At 42.0% G+C, this 16,842-nt stretch overlaps 1 protein-coding gene across 1 annotated transcript in view; it reads left to right on the top strand.

Annotated features, from left to right (window-relative positions):
* JMJD1C (jumonji domain containing 1C) overlaps positions 1-16,842 on the top strand; it is a 214,462-nt gene that overhangs the window by 60,731 nt on the left and 136,889 nt on the right. Inside the window, exon 2 of the mRNA XM_060241113.1 lies at positions 8,106-8,270. Within this exon, the coding sequence (XP_060097096.1) occupies positions 8,106-8,270 (165 nt within the window). The remainder of the gene's footprint in view (positions 1-8,105; positions 8,271-16,842) is intronic.

The following is a 16,842-nucleotide window of genomic DNA, read 5'->3' as shown; positions in this document are numbered from 1 at the left end:
GTCTTACAGGCCCTGCGGAACTGAGTAAGATCTACTCATCATACTGTTCTATTGTCTAATCCTCTCTCTTATCTTTTCCTCTGACAAACCTTCAATATTTCCTTTCCCTGGAGTCGCCTTCGGGCATCCCAACTGCCATTTTGTGCCCAGTACTTCTAACAGGCCTTGAGATCGTCATGGGCTCCTCTGAGTGAGGCACTCCAAGGACGATGGCTTCATCTCCTGCGGGGAGTGCGAGCCCTTGAGCGAACAGAGGTTAGTGGAGCCGACAAGACCCAAGAGAGGCTTGTGTGGATCTCCCCGTCATTGCCGCATTCAGGTGGCGCCTCAGAAAAGCATGCCAAAACAGGCCGCAAAGAGAAAGACGCCCTGGTGAAAGGCAGAATGCAGGTCTTGGGCCATCCAGATCCTTCCCAGTCTGGCGGAGATGGTGAGGCATGCGAATCGGGCTGTTGAATGGGCGGTAGAAGGCTAATTTCAGGGCCCCGTTCCACAGCCGAGTCTAGTGCAGCATTTATGCATTACTCTCAAGTAGACCAACTAGAGGCTACTCCAGGTACTGCACAAGAGGATTTGGTTCCTGTGCTGCTCCCTAGCGATTTCTTCTCTGTACTTAGAGGTCAAATGAGAGAGGAAATGCAGGCCTTTTGTAAGCATCACAGTACAAAGAGACGCAGATCACACTCCCATTCATCATCATCACCCTCCCCTACTAGAAGACCAAAAGGGAAGGGTAAGTGGCCTACCAAGGCAGCACAAAAACAGGTTTCCTCTCCAAATAGAGGAAGAGATTCCTCTTCCTCTAGAGGAGATGTCTGATAGAACCATGACAAAGAAGAAGGGGAATTCCTCTCAGATGAAGAAGATTTAAATATTGAGGTCCCAGAGTCTGCCCAACGATTCTTTAAAATGGAGGACTATCAATATCTACTCATTAGAACCCTCACAGCATTAGATCTTCACGATGATCCTGATGTTGAAGATGAAGAGGAGGAAGATGGAAAATAGAAAGTGAAACAAAAGGAAGGGGATATGGAATTTTTTCCACAAAGGGCATCCTATGACAAGGCTTTTCCATTTCCAAAGTATTTTGAAAGGCAGATCAGAGCAGAATGCAGAAAACCATTTGCTAATAAACAGTACCCAGGATTTCTAAAAAAGCTCTACCAGTTATATTCCTTTACTAACGATTTCTTGCAGATTTCTTTAATTGATGCTCCAGTTACAGCTCTTCAGAGATACTATCTGGTGTCGGAAGATGGCCAAGGCACACTAAAAGATCATATTGACAAGAAGACAGAGTTTGCCTTACGAAGGTCACATGAAGCCTCTGTTATGGCATCGGCAATAGGGTCCATGGTGGCAAGAGCTTCAATTGTATGGATGAGGAAAATTATCTCAAGGATCCCAGAGGAAGACCATCGCATGGTGGAAGGGACCAATCGGGTCTTAAAGGCTGTGTCCTTCCTGGCAGATGCCTCCCTTGGACTCCATGATCTTCGCTGCCAGAGCTATTGCTTCATCAATGGCAGCCAGATGTTCTGTTTGGTTGAGAGTGTGGTTGGCAGACACACATTCTAAAAATATTGTGATGTCTTATCCGTTTCATGGAGGGCACCTCTTCGGCCAAGACTTAAATAAAATACTAGTAGATACTAAAGACAAGAAGAAGGCTATGCCCAAGTTTCTCCATCAAGACAGCAGACAGGGGTTCAATCTTCCTTTCTTGCGCAACACATGTTACCCCGGTTTAGACAAGACAATAGAAGAGGAGCCTGGAATTCCAATAAACAACCTTTTCATCGCAACACCTCGAACAGATTCAACAAGTTTGGAAGCAAGCAGACAGAAAGATCGGACAGAGACGACAAACCAAACAAAGTGTGACTACAATATAATTCCAGTCGGAGCACGCCTCTTCCATTTTCAGCATCAGTGGCAGAATTGAACAATGGATGTTTGGTGCAAAGAAATAGTCTCCGACGGTTACAGAATAGAATTAAGTCAAATACCATGCAACCACTTTGTCTGCTCACCAAGTCATTCAAATCCAGTAAAAAGAGATCACACAATTCAAGCAATTCAACGACTTTTAGAAATAAGGGCAATAGAGCCCGTTCCTCTGGAAGAACAGAAGAAAGGAGTTTATTCGATATTTTTCACAGTGCCGAAAAGATCAGGCAACTGGAGAGCAATGTTAGATCTAAAATATCTGAATACATTCATCTTGTCAAAGAAATTTCGAATGGAAACACTGCGTTCGGTAACAAAAGCCCTATAACCACGAGAACTATTCACTTCAATAGATCTCATGGAGGCGTACCTACATATACCAATCTTTGTGGGTCACGGAAGGTTCCTTTGATTTTGTTATCTCAACCATCATATGCAGTTTGGAGCACTACCGTTTGGCCGTTTGGCCTATCATCAGCTCCGAAGGGTGTTCACCAAAGTATTGGTAAACTTAGTCGTCCTGCTGAGGGAACAGGGTATTCACATTCACCCTTAAATAGACGACATAAGAGCGCCAACATTGGAAAGAGCACAGTTGGACACCAACAAGACTATCCAGATTCTGCAGAGCCACGGATTCAAAATCAACAGTCACAAGAGTTCACTGGAGCCAATGCCTGGGAGTTATAATAGACACATTACAGAATCACCTAGTTCTACCACTTCACAAGGTGCAAAAGATAAGAGAAGCGACTGCAGCAGTGATTCAGAGCAAGAACTCATGTCTGTCGTTAGCAGTGCTACAGGGCTTAATGATTGCAACAGTAGATGTCATCCAATGGGGCAGGTTGTATTCCAGACCACTCCAGAACTTCTCACGACCCTACCAATACTGTATCTCAAAGAAGATGGACTGTTCATTGAGGGTTCCACTGAAACTAAAGATGGACCTACGCTGGTGGACAAAGACTTCCAACCTTACTCAGGGAAAACAGTTTTGGATAGGAGAATGGATTCAAATATATACGGATGGCAGTCTATCAGGCTGGGGAGCCACATGCTTCAACGTTCCAGTCCAGGGCACCTGGAACCAGGAGGAGTCCAAGCTTCCGATCAGTGTTTTGGAACTGAGGGCAATCAGACCATTTTGCTGCAAGGATCAACAACTGCCACGTATTAGTCAGAACGGACAATGTTTCTGCGAAAGCATACATAAACAGACAAGGAGGATCCAAGTCTACTTTTCTTCTCAAGGAAGTGACTCATCTGTTAAATTGGGCACAATTTCACATAGCTTCAATAAGAGCGGAACATATGAAGGGCTCTACCAATATTCAAGCAGATTGGCTCAGTCGTCAGCAAATATGTCGGGGGTAATGGGCATTGAAGCACAGCGTATTCCAGATGATAGTGAATAATTTCGGCCAACCAGAAGTGGATCTATTTGCATCCCCGTACAACAACAAACTGAAGCGCTTCTTCACATGCTTTTTTCATCCGAAATGGAGACCACAGATGCATTAACAGCCAAGTGGCCACAGACCTTACTATTTGCTTTTCCACCAATTCCACTCTTACCAAGGCTGATAAGGAGAATCAGACTACTTCAAGCCGAGATAATAGTGGTAGCTCCATACTGGCCAAGACGTCCCTGACTTGTGGATCTTCAAGAGTTATCAACAGATCTTCTGCTAACCTTGCCTGTATCAGAAGCATGCTTGTATCAAGGGCCGATATGTCATCCGCACCCGGAGTGGTTTCATTTGACAGCGTGGAAATTGAGAGGTCAAAGTTGCTAAATCTGCGATACTCGGAACAGGTGACACAAACAATGTTAGCTTCTCAGAGACCGTCTATGGTCCATATATATAATGTGACCTGGAAAGTGTTTGTCCGCTGGGGCAGAAGGAAAAAGATCAACCTTTTGAAACCTAGGGTGAAAGAAATTCTACAATTTCTTCAGGACGGCTTGGATTCAGGGCTCAAAGCAGCCACACTTCGTCGTCAAGTGGCAGCACTTGCTTCTGTATTAAATTTAGATGGCAAAAATGCGCTGAATAGACATCCTCATATCACTAGGTTTTGCCACTCTTTCTCTTCCTCCCCAGTTGCACAGATTTCCTACTTGGAAATTAAACATGATGCTCACGGCATTAATAAAATAGCCTTTTGAGCCTATAAAAGAGATTTCCTTGTCATTCCTTAGAATGAAGGTTATATTTCTGGTGGCCATAACTTCTGCCTGAAGTGTATCTGAATTGGGAGTGCTTTCAATCCACAAGGATTTTTGTATCTTCTGCAAGGACAAGGTGGTCCTCAGAACAGATTTCACATTTAGACCAAAGGTGGACTCTAGTTTTCATAGAGCTCAAGAGATCTCCTTACCCTCATTTTGTCCAGATCTGGTACATCCCAAAGAGAAGTTGTGGCATAAACTGGATGTCAGGCAGGCTCTAAGATGCTTTATTGAGAGAACCAAGGGCTGCCGCAAAACAGATTCTCTGTTCATAAATATATCTCCACCACACACAGGCAAAAGAATGTCTAATGCTGCCATTAGCAAATCACTACGTTTATGTATTACTGAGGCCTATAAAGCTCAAAAACTTCTGCCGCCACAAGGTTTGACAACTCACTCAGTGAGAAGCACAGCAGCAAACGCAGCTTATCTAACAGGGCATCTGTAGAGGAAATTTGCAGAGCGGCTACGTGGTCATCAATCTCAACCTTTATCAGGCATTACAAAATTAATGCATATGATTCTGCTGATGCCGCATGTGGAAGGAAAGTGCTGCAACATATTCTGAGGGATGCTGATGGTGAGATCCCTCCCACTATCTAGGGACACTGCTTTTAAGATGTCCCACAAGGTGTCCTATGCCTCAGAGGGAGAACGACCATTGGGTATTTACCGTGAGGGGTCCTTCTCCTCTGAGGATAGTAGGACACTTTGGCCCTACCCTTTAGTTCTCGCCATCGACGTGCATCAGATATGTAAAAATATTTATATGAAGCAGAAACAGAGAGAAAAACTCAAGTTATAGGTTCTCAAGAAAGTGTAAATACTCCTGTTACCCTGTTTTTTCAACTATGCTATCTATTTCTGTCTGTTTTCGTTGCCTTATTCTAGTTCTAATGGTTATATCAGTTATATTTTTTTAGTTAGAAGGAAGGTTCCTGCTGCTTGCAGGAATTGCCAAACTGAGTTGAGGGTGACTCCCAATGGAAACAGGAAGTTGAAAATTTAGTCCTGCCTCCCTACTGATGGGTTGGGAATCACCCATAAGGTGTCCTACTATCCTCAGAGGAGAAGGACCCCTCACAGTAAGTACCCAATGGTCATTCTAGCAGGATCCGGATCTGCACTAAAATTGTCTTTTATTGCTGCTATTGGGAATATAAAATTGCCTAGTTTTATTCATAGAGCCACACAGCTTGGCCTTCGGGGCGGGGGGAGCATTTTGAAAAATGCAGTTTTGTGTCTGTCTAGTTGTATTTTTAAAATTTAAAAACTATTTCAGAGACAGTCCAGTAGTTACATTTGAATATTTTAAAGGAAGCTAGATTGGCAGAAACCTTTGAGTGCCAGCTCAAGATTCCCTTACTCAGAAATATATAGGTCCAAAATTCCTCGCAACTTTTCCTAAAGGACCCATTATTTCTTACAGATCATTATTCTTATAAGTATTCCCTTGTCCAGGAATTTGTGTATAGTCTTCCAAACACTTCCTTCACCTTTTCCCCCTCTGAGCTTGTTTGCAAGTACTGCCTTCTGCATCCCTCCTTCAAGCCAAATGCCACAACATTGGAGTATTATTATTTACCACTCTATTTAACAGCAAATTGTCTGGTCATTGTTTGGATAATGGAAGCCCCACAGTAGGGCTACACAGAGACAAGACCCCCTACTCAGGGGCTAGGTATAAAGAAAAATACTATTTTGGAAATTAACTGAAAGGGGGGAAAATGCTCCCCCACAAATGGCTTGATGAGGACTGACAGTGCTGTAGGAGTAAAATGTTGAGAGTGGGTGAGATACAGTTGAAAGTGGGAAGGGGGGTGGGGGGAATCATTTTGCTCAAGCCCATGAGAGTTTGTAGTTTCCTAGAGCAGAATGTCCAAGAAAGCAAGACTAGTGTATCGTTAATTGTGGTGAGAATCTACAATTCAGTGGTTTAGATATTCTCAGGTCAGAGATAGGGATAGAAACCCTTAAAAGAAAAGGCTGCTGCTTGTCCCTGATTTCAGATTTTGAGACTATCTGCAAGGAGTATGATGGGGACTTAAGAGGCCTCTTATCTTCTACAGTATTCTTATGAAGGTCTTCACAAAAGGGCAAACGCATGCGCAAGAGAAATGGGTACTGGACCTGGGTAGGGAACTTTCAGTTACTGAATGACACCAGGTTTGGAACTCAGTTGTTCAGTACTTAAAAGTTTTTAATATTCAGCTCCAAGCTTTTAAGATGCAGACCAGATGGTAGTACACCCCCTCTAGGTTACATAAGAGAAATAAGAACATTAGCCCATTGTATTGGAAGGAATGTGGCCAGATTGGCGCATTTTGACACTGCTGGTGGGACTGTCCCATCATCCAGGGATTCTGTCAAGATGTCTTAACTAGGATTGGTAGAATAGGAGGTCAGGTCATTCCTCCTACTTTGGATCTAGCTTTGCTAGAATTGTAGTGTGACTGTTCCCTGAGTAAGGTTAAGAAGGTTATGATTTCTCTTACTGATAGTGGAAAGGTTAGCCATTGCTTCCAAATGGAAAACTAAGGAAGCACCAACTTTAGAACTATGGTCCAATATACTATGGATACCTTTTGTGATGGGAAAGATCACTGATGGTCTAAACTCTCACTCCTGTGATGTTATGAACAGCACCTTTGTAGGTACCTGGTTCCCGATACTGCAGTATTTATCTGAGAATGAGATTATTCTATCTAATGTATACATCCGGGACTAGAATTATTTCTGAGTACGTGGTTGCTAACAGTTTCTCTTTTGAGGTTATATGCTGTTTTAATGCCCCTAAAAGTTGGAGTATGGTACCTGCCTTCCTTTTATTATATAGTTATTATTTTCCTTCGCCTGTTTTCCCCCTGATGATACATGTTTTTAAACGAAATAAACATTTATTTAATTAAAATAGTGAGAGTATGTCATTAGGCTCCATTATTCTCCTGTCAAGCTTGACATCAGTCTCCACTTCTTACGTATTTATAACCATTGGTATGTTCTCCCCCTCATTGAAAATATATTAACCATATATACTAAGCTAATTATTATTTTAATCTGATAAAAATACTCTCATTATTCTGTATGCTAGTTTACTGCCCACCATCTATATGTATGGCTGTGATTTCTGTTTTCATTCAGTTGCATCTGAAGAGGTGTGGGTGCACAAGCTCAGACCTTGTATAAAAATTTGTTGGTCTTAAAGGTGCTGCTGAACTCAAACTTTGTTATAATGTTTATTGTTAGTGAACTTGCTATTATGCTAACTTGGAAACACACTGAGGAGCTTCAAATGGTGAGACTTGAGTGCGGAGGGCTGGATATGAGGATCATATTATTAACTGGCACTAGTTCCTAGTTGTTTACCAGGCACAATTAAAAATGCTGGGTTTTGACCTTTTGAATTCTAAAATGTCTAAGTCCTGAGTATCTGCAGGAACATTCTTACCATATGTGCTGAATGTGGCTTAATATTGAGAAAGACTTAATGGGTGCTCCTGTCTGAAATGTGGTGGGTGAACACAAGATTAAGGGGCTTTCTCATGGTAGTGCCTGTTCTCTCCCAGGAAATCAAGTCAGATTATCTTTGTCATAATCTGTAGAGACTTGGTTAAGACATTATTTTAAGGAAAGAAATTACTGGACTGGAGGAGGAATCTGACTTGGTATAACACTTGGTATAATGTTCTTATTAGTTTCAATAAGTTGTGTTTCTGTTATTAGAAACATTAGAAACAAAATATATTTGGAGTTGGGCTGTAATAGAGTGAAGATGTTCAATAGTAGTTTGTTTCCCATGATTTGGAACTTTTTTCTTTTGTTTAGGAGGAATCTAAAAACAGTAATAAAACTATTATACTAATTCTACTGATCTGTGTATCATTGCGTAATACGTCTCAATTTATTTCTTCAGGTATATGTGGAATTTGATGACCTCGAATGGGAAAAGCGAGAATGGGTTAAAGTTTATGAAGATTTTGCAGCCTTCCTGGTGGAGTACCAGCTGGTCTGGGCAAAGAGAAAGGATCCTAGTCAGACTCAGGGATCAAAGATCAAGCATATTCAGTGGCCTGCATTGGTAAGATGTGTCACTGTTTTTATGCATGCCTTACAGAAACTCTAGAATGGGGTGGCCAAACTGCAGCTTGGGAGTCACATGCGGCTCTTTCACACACATTGTGTGGCTCTTGAAGCCCCCAGTACCCCATCAGCTGGCTTGGAGAAGGCATTTGTCTCTTTCAATCACTTCTCCAAGCCAAGGCAGCCAGCTGCTTGGAAAATGCAATTAAAGTTGCTTTCTTTTTACCTCTCCTTCCCCCATCTATTTGCCTGCCTGGCTGCCTTCCCTCCGATAGCTGACATTTTATTCCATGTGGCTCTTACATTAAGCAGGTTTGGCCACCCCTGGTCTAGAAAGTGACTTTGCAATTTGGAATTTATACATTGATGTGTTCTTTTCCCATACCCCTGGCAATGCTTTAAGCTGTTTTAGAAGTATCGTAATTGTAGTTATCTGGGTTGGAAAAGATGTATGATCTACTTCCTTTATTTCATTTTTAGTTCTAAAATTTGTATTGGCCAGTTCAGAAGTGTTATTGAGTTGTGTGATCCTGTTAGGCAGAGCTTAAAGTAGGGCACAGATTAAAGCATGGTAACTGATGTCACCTTTTCACCTCCTGGTTTTACCTGTACCATGCAGTAAATAATCATTTACCTCTGATATAGTACTCTCCCTTTTTTGGAAATTACTTTTCTCTACATGAGCTCTTGATGAGACACGTACAGAATATATTTTGTGTTGTTGATTCTGGATGTCCAAAGGTGTGACAGAGATTGCCACTTAGCAACTATGTCAAATCTGGGTAGTTATTGCATCAACAAACTGAAAGGCTTTTTGAAGATCAATTTCACTAAAACTGCTTCTTTCCCTTCCACTTGATTGGCTCTGTAGCGACCAGTTGAGAATTGAGTGGGCAAAGGAATGTTCTTTACATTAAGTATCTCCTGAAGTCAGTCTCATTTGTCCTGAACCAGATTCAGTTATTTGTTTGCTGTCAAAGGGGTAGAATCCAAAAGATTTGAGTGGGAAAAAATATGAATGGTAGAGTGAGAGCTGTAAATATTGTTAAATTGTATATACTGACTTGAACCTTGGAATATGAGGATTTTGTAGTTCAGCTCTTTGGGTTCCAGTTCCAAAGGAGGTTCAGGTCATAACATCATGGCCTGCTTCCCACCTTTCTGTCTTAAAAAAAAAAAAAAAACAACTTGTAACATTCAGCCTGATGAAGCATTCTTGTGAGGTGGAAAGCTTACACAATGTTTTGTGACAATTTGGTTGGTCCTAATAAAAAGTATTACATAGATTTTGGGGGTGGAGGTTGGTGAGGAAATTCTGTATTCAATATATCTGTGCAGTTGTCCTGCCTGTCCTCTACTCCCCCAGACATTCTGCTACTGTTCCAGGGCTTTTGGTGGGGGAGTGCAAAGAAATGGAGCTCTGTCTGGGTTTGCCAGGGCTCCGACTAGCAAGCTGAGGAAGGAGTGGGGTGGCATCTTTAAATGCCTCCTCAATGGTTTCAGCCTTCCCCAGCTTGCCCACTGGGGAAGGCACGGGGGAACTCCTGCTGGGCTTTTTCTACAACCCCCCCCTGGACTATCCTATATAATCAACTATGGTGATAGATTAAGATAGGTAGCTGTGTTAGTCATCTGTAGAAAAGAGCAAGAGTCCATTAGCACCTTAAAAACTTAACAGATGAGCTTTCATGCGTCACTGCTTACTTGAAATTCTCTTAAAGTGAGCAGTGACTCACGAAAGCTCATACCTTGCCACGAATTTTGTTGGTCTTAAAGGTGCTACCAGACTTTTGCTCTTTTCTACTATGTCACCAACTGCAAAACATTCTGCATGTTCACCACTTATCTGTGTGTTCTTGCAACATACTGGACTGTGTTATGTAACTAAAGCAGTTAGGCTTTTCTTTGTTGAAGGTTCACTTGGAGTTGAAATTCAAAATTGATCGTTAGTTTCCCATGGCTTGGTGAAACCTTTCTTTAGGGACCTGATATGCTTATACCTTTTGCTCAACATTTGGTTCCTTATTTCTTTGTTCTTTCTGGACTCCTCAGTAACCATTTTGAACCCATGACTTCTTGTGATATAAGACTGCTTTCATTCAAAACTGCTTTCCTAGTGGTGATCACATACTACAGTCTTTCATAAGAGCAAAGTAGTACTTCATTCCAACCTCAGTTTTCCATTTGAATAGTTTTCTGCAAGATGTCACACTTGTCTCTTCCTGCTCTGGCATGTCAGAGGGCAGCTGATATACTGGATGTCACATGAGCCTCCTTTTTTGTACACCTTTAAAGCCAAAGATTTCAGAAAGGTCCATACTTTGTTTCTTTGTGATAGTGCCCCAAAGAAGTGTTGTAAAGTCTCCAGCAAAACAAGTGGGTGGTCTCCACTGTTTTGATAGAATAGTTTTTTAATGAAGCAGTGTGAAGTCTTATGCTTCACATACATCCTGAGTGAGAGATATAAATGTTTCTTTAGTCTGAGAGGTACATTGGGTAGCAATGTAGGTAACTGTTGCTCAACTTCCTTCTCCCACAATGACCTCACGGTGCAGACCCCTGAATTAAATATTTTTATTAGTCTTAGGGAAAATGTATTCCTCCTTACCATTGTTTAATATAATTTAATAGAAAAATGTGTTTTGCATTACTTTATGGGATTATGTTTTACTTAATGTTGTTCAGTATAGTGTGATTGTTCCTTTCCTAGTCCCTATCACTGACATTCTGGCCACTTTGTATTGGGGGCGGGAAGAAGATTTTTTCTTCCCCAGTGATGTCTCAATTAACATTTTCCATTTTTTTCATAGCAATGAATGACAGAAACACACATACTTTTTTGAGAAAATAAAAGACAGCAGTTGGGAGACAATTGAGCATTTGTGACCCAGTGTCTGGATTAGAAGGGCAGAATTTGTCTTTCATCATTGCAGTCTGTGACACAGTTATTCCAGCTGGAAAAGATCTCTCTATCAATTCTGAAAATTTTTTGTCCACCTGAAAGCAATTGGTACTTTTGTTGCGTGAGCCTGTGACACATCTGTGTCTGCTGCTACATGCATTGAAATTCCTTGGGAAATTCTGACTCATCCTGCTAACTGTAGTTGATATAGTAATAAAATTAGGCTTGATTATGACATTACAGGCAAACCATGGTTTGGCTGCCATGAAATGGCTTTGTGCCTGCATGCTTCCTCTGTTGCATACTCCAGACCTTCCTAACTTCTGGGTCCACAGCAATTATGGTTTGCTGTTGCTGAGACAAAGTAATGATTACCATGATCTATGATGTGCTTCCAAACCAGAACTGGAAACACACTTCCAGTTTCCTGCTTTGATTTGGAGGTAGCTCTGGCAAACAGTAAGCATAATTTTTTCATTGTTGGAACTAGATAGGCTAATAGTTTCTGTGAACCAGGACGTGAAGGTGGGAATTGGAGCATGCAGGGAGAGGAAGGAGTGGGCAGCTTATTCACTAACCGTAGTCTGGCAACGATGCATAAAGTGGAGCATTTCTTTTTTTGCCGTCATGTCATAGCTGACATGGCAACCCTATAAGGTTTTCAAGGAAAGAGACATTCCAAGGTGGTTTGCTGTTGCCTACTTCCACATTACAAACCTGGTATTCCTTGGAGGTCTCCCATACAAATACTGTCTCCCATCCAAATACTGCCAAGAGCTAACCTTTCTTAGCTTCTGAAATCTAATGAGATTGGGCTAGTTAGGTCAGGATGAAGTGGGCCATAGGATTAATTTGTTACCTTAGCAAATGATTGTCAGTCCTGTGTTGTGTGCTGCATGTTTTACTTATACCCTACACTAGTAGGTTTATATCTACTTCACCACTCATATATTCTGTATATTCAGCCTATCATCCTCGCAGCTGTGATCTTAGATCAAAACTTCCTTCATATTTTCATTCTCCTTTCCTTTAAACAGGTTCATCTGGGAGAAGACTAGACTTGCTTAATAATATGCTGCTGCTAGTTGCATGCAGAGTAAGGGCTGATTTACATGCATAATTCTATTTTAAAAATTGCTCCATCCTGTGATAGCTTGCTTGTGTGGAGCTTGCATGTGACCTGCTAATGGCTCATAGCATCTCTTTGTGGAGGACACACTTTTCATAATATTGCTTTCAACCATGAGAGCTCAAATCTGCCCCCCTTCCTTTCAAAGAAAGTTGGGATTCTTGTGATTTTAAGAAACATCTGTGTTGCTTAGGTAAAACAAAACATCTAATCTCTTAGGAATGCCAAATGACAGGGTGTATTCATTTCTGTCATAAAACAGACAGGTTAAATCCATGATGATGATTGGAAAAAAGATTAAGAAAGTTTGCCTGTCTGGAAACATGGTAGTAAAACATTTCAAAATATCCACAAAGCCTGTTTTCCATCTGTTTCAGTACTGATCACTTAGGTAAAGGGATAAAAATTTATCTGTTCCAATTGTAGAGTGATGTTTGTAGAGACTTACAGTGCAATCCTAAACAGAGTTGCACTCTTTTAAGTCATTGCATTGTCCCATTGTAAGTTTTATAGGCACACAATTTACACATTTTATAATTTTGAAATGGCAATCTAAATGTTTGATTATTTTTGAAAATTAGAAATGTAGACATGCAATTTTCTTGCCAAAAATGGTGATGATAATATTCTGAGCCAGTCTGTTGCTCTGTCACAGTAAAAAGAGGGAGGTAAAACCTGCTTGTTTTGAAGTATCCCATTGTTCTCAACAAGACCACTCAGGTAAACATTCTGATTTCTGTTTAGACTGACAGGAGACCCATGAGATTCATGGGGTATGGAAATTCCATCAGCCCTTCCCCCAGTTTGTGTCTTCTCCCTCCACCCCGGTCTGTTACTTTCCGTCTTTTTCCAAAATGCACATGACCTCCCATATCTTTGCTTTGTATCCCCCACTCTCCTTTTTGCTTTTCCTACTTTTCCAGCCTCCCTGTGACAGAACACCAAAGTCAGCTAGGCATCAGAGAAGAGCAAAGACTGAAGCAGACCGAGCCATATACCTTGCTGTTGCTCACTGTGGTTTGGTCTGCTTCAGCCTTTGCTCTCCTCTGATGTCTTTAGAAGACAGAAGGGGGATTTTTGTCTGATGAAGAGGAAGAAGAGATTGAAAAATCTAATCGAGTGTTCAGGAATCTCAAAGCAGATGACAATCAATACCTCCTCCTGTCAAAAATTCTTACAGCTGTAGAGCTTCAAGAGTCCACTGCAGAAGACAAAGCCCTTGCAGATTCAGATTAAAAAAAAACAGATCCAGAGGGAATTGACAATTCCTCCCCAGATCTAGTACAGCTGACAGGGGTTTTTTCATTTCCAGAATTATTTGAAAAACAACTGAAAGTCTGAACAAACCAGGGGGATCAAAATCCACAGCCCTACACAGAAGGCAGCTGAAGTCCTCTCATGGTTGGAGAAGAATCTGTCACCGATCAAAGCAGAACATATAAAGGCTCAGCAGGCAGATGATTCAGGAGGAAGAATGGTTCCTGCTAATCACAAGCCAGTTTGCTTCCCCAAGCGTGGACCTCTTTATGTCTCTGTAAGACCACCAACCCAACAGATTCTTCATCAGGTTCCCTCACCCTAAAGCGGAAGAAACCAACACTCCCACTTCACAGTGGCCAATGTCATGGGTGATGCTGAGCCCCTGTCCGAGTTGGCAGCATCATCAGAGCCTGCAGCCAGCCCTTCTGATGCCTCAGGAAGTGACAGCTCACCGCTGCTTGAGTCAGCGTTCCCGGCACTTGCCCAGGCAGCTGACGAGGCACAAGTGCAACCAAACAGCCCATCTGACTCACCTCCGCTGGTGGCTCAGGTGAGAGAGAGGCTCCAGCAGGACTTAGCAACCCACTGCCGAGATGCATACTTGCAGGGAAGATGGTCGCTGATCCCTGAGTGTTAAAAGGAACTTTGCCGCTCGCTAATTGAATCATCACCAGAGGCCCATATATCCCCTGCTTGGGGCTGGGCTCTCTGTGAAAGCAATAAGTCGCACCTGTGATGACCTCGCATCCACCCCTGGCTTTGGACCTTAACCCTGCTTGGTTTTCCCAGTTACCAGATCTCCTGCTTCAGATGATCACATTCTTAGACCCTTGACTTGGCTCTTGGCTTCCTGACTGAGCTCCTGTTCTGATTCTCCTGGCTACCACCTCAGACCGAACCTAGACTCTGCTCCCCGATCAAGCCCAGCCCATGACAGCTGAGGACTCTGTTGTTCCCTTTTCCATCCAAACTAGTCATGGCCAAACTAATCAGAAAGCTCAAGGAGCAAGAAGGAGATAACATCTTAGCGGCACCCTTTTGGCCATGCCAATTGTGATCCTCAACCCTGCAAAAAATGTTGATGGAGTCACCACTGAGACCCTTGGTGTCACCAGACATGCTTCATCAAGGTCTGATTTGGCACCCACGTCTGGAATAGTTATATTTGACTGGTTGGAAATTGAGAAGGACAACTTTCTCCATCTAAGCTATGATCTAGAGGTCACTGATACTGTGTTGGTCTCCAGAAAATAGTCAGCAGGATATACAACATGTCATGGAAAGCCTTCGTAAGGTGGTGAAAGAGAAAGGTAGTTGATCCTTTAAAACCTCACCTTAAATCAATCCTGGGCTTTTTACAAGAAGGAGCTTTCAAAGGGCTGAAGCCTTCCACTCTAAAATGACAAATGGCAGCCTTGTACATGATCCTGCCACCAGTTAAAAGAGTTCAACATCTCAAGGCATCCTCATTTAAGACGTTTTCTTAAGGATGTGGCCTTGTGACTCCCACCACAAGTGCAGAGGTTCCACATGTGGAATATATATACGGTCATCTCAGTTCTTACTAGACCACCCTTCAAATCCATCGGGGAAGTCTCATTAAAGTAGTTAAGGCTAAAAGTTCTTTCTTATAGCAATCACATCTCAACAAAGAGTATTGGAGTTAGGTGTGCTTTCAGTCAAGTCCGAATTGTGCATATGTTGTAAGGACAAGGTGGTTCTAAGAACTTACCCTAGTTTATGCCCAAAGGCTACTCTGTCTTCCACAGGACCCAAGAGGTGTGTCTTCTATCTTTCTGTCCAAATCCTAAACATTCAAAGGAGAAGACATGGCACATGGTTGACATACAAAGGGCACTTAAGATGTACTTACGCAGAACAGAACATATCAGGAAGACCGATGTATTGCTTATTTCCATTTCCCCTCCCAATTCAGGGGGCATAATGAAAATCAAAAGAGTTGGTGAACACTCAAAGAAAGTGTAATGGAGTGTTTGGAAAACACTGGAGCAAAAGCTTCTCAACATAAAGAGTGAAGTCACTGTGAAAAGCTCTCATTAGTCAGAAACAAAATGATTAAAGTCTATGCATGTGCTGATTTTACCTAAGAATTATCCATATTGAGTTACCTCGGAAATTTTACCCTAGATTTCACCTGACTTGCCCTCTCTGTTAAATAAAATATTTTGTTATTTTTGAATTTCAAAAAGCCTCAAGTGCCATTTAAGTTGTTTAAGTTAAAGTGGGCTCCTGATCCTTCCCTCAGGTTCCTGGGCTGAGCCAACAGCCAAAATATCATACTGTGACAGGATTTATGACAGGGTGGGACAGCCAGAGTTCTTCAGCAAAGAAAACATATCACTAGGATGTCTCAGTCAGTAAAGGGAAAGAAAACTGGAGGGAAAAAACTTACCTCTAAGGGAAGGAAGTGAACAGAGCCGTCCTAAGTGTTCTGGAATCCAGTGGCTTTTTAGCAATTTTTGGGTAAAACTAGTAAAACTTAAGCTTATCTCATGTATGAAAACTTTGAAGCTCTCAGAAGATCAGATAGGAGACTGCAGTATCTTTATGATATGAGGAACTGGTTTTATGCTTGATAGTGGGGTTGAAGATCATCAGGTACTTTGTTCTCTGAAGCTTTGAGAAGGGATGTATCTACCTGACAGGTTATGGTGTAGAAATACATTCCCTGTGTTTTACAAGGATGTAGTGATTCTGTAGTGTGATTAGTTCACATTGAAGGGTTTGGGTACCATGTTTTTGGGGCTCCTTATAAGACAAAAAAAGCAAGAAAATTGATTGTAAAGGGGCATAGCCAACTGAGAATAATTGGGGGGGAAATGTTAAGAAGCACCCAAGAGCTTAATCAGAGAACATCAGGAATTATACCACTCCCCCCAGCATGAGGCTTTGTAGCTTTCCTGAGGCTTGTCTGCAGTTTGTCACTTTTAAAAGAAGCTCATCAAACCTTGGAGGTTTTTAAACAGAGGCTAGATGGCCATCTGACAGCAATGCTGATCCTGTGAACTTAGGGGGAAGTATCTGTGAAGTTTCTGCATTGTGCAGGGGGTTGGACTAGATGCCCCTGGAGTCTTCCAACTCATAGAATCATATTCTATGATAGCAGATGCCCTTCATGGCATATATATGGTATAATGGATTAGAATGTTGGTTTAGAGCAGGCATGGCCAAATGCAGCTTGGGAGCCACATGTGGTTCTTTCAAACATACTGTGTGGCTCTTGAAGCCCCTACTGCCCTGTTGGCCAGCTTGAAGATT

The sequence above is a fragment of the Heteronotia binoei genome, chromosome 6, assembly GCF_032191835.1.
Source record: "Heteronotia binoei isolate CCM8104 ecotype False Entrance Well chromosome 6, APGP_CSIRO_Hbin_v1, whole genome shotgun sequence".
Taxonomy (NCBI): Eukaryota; Metazoa; Chordata; class Lepidosauria; order Squamata; family Gekkonidae; genus Heteronotia; species Heteronotia binoei.
The sequence above is the reverse complement of the archived record's forward strand: the minus strand, read 5'-3'. Positions and strand labels throughout refer to the sequence as shown.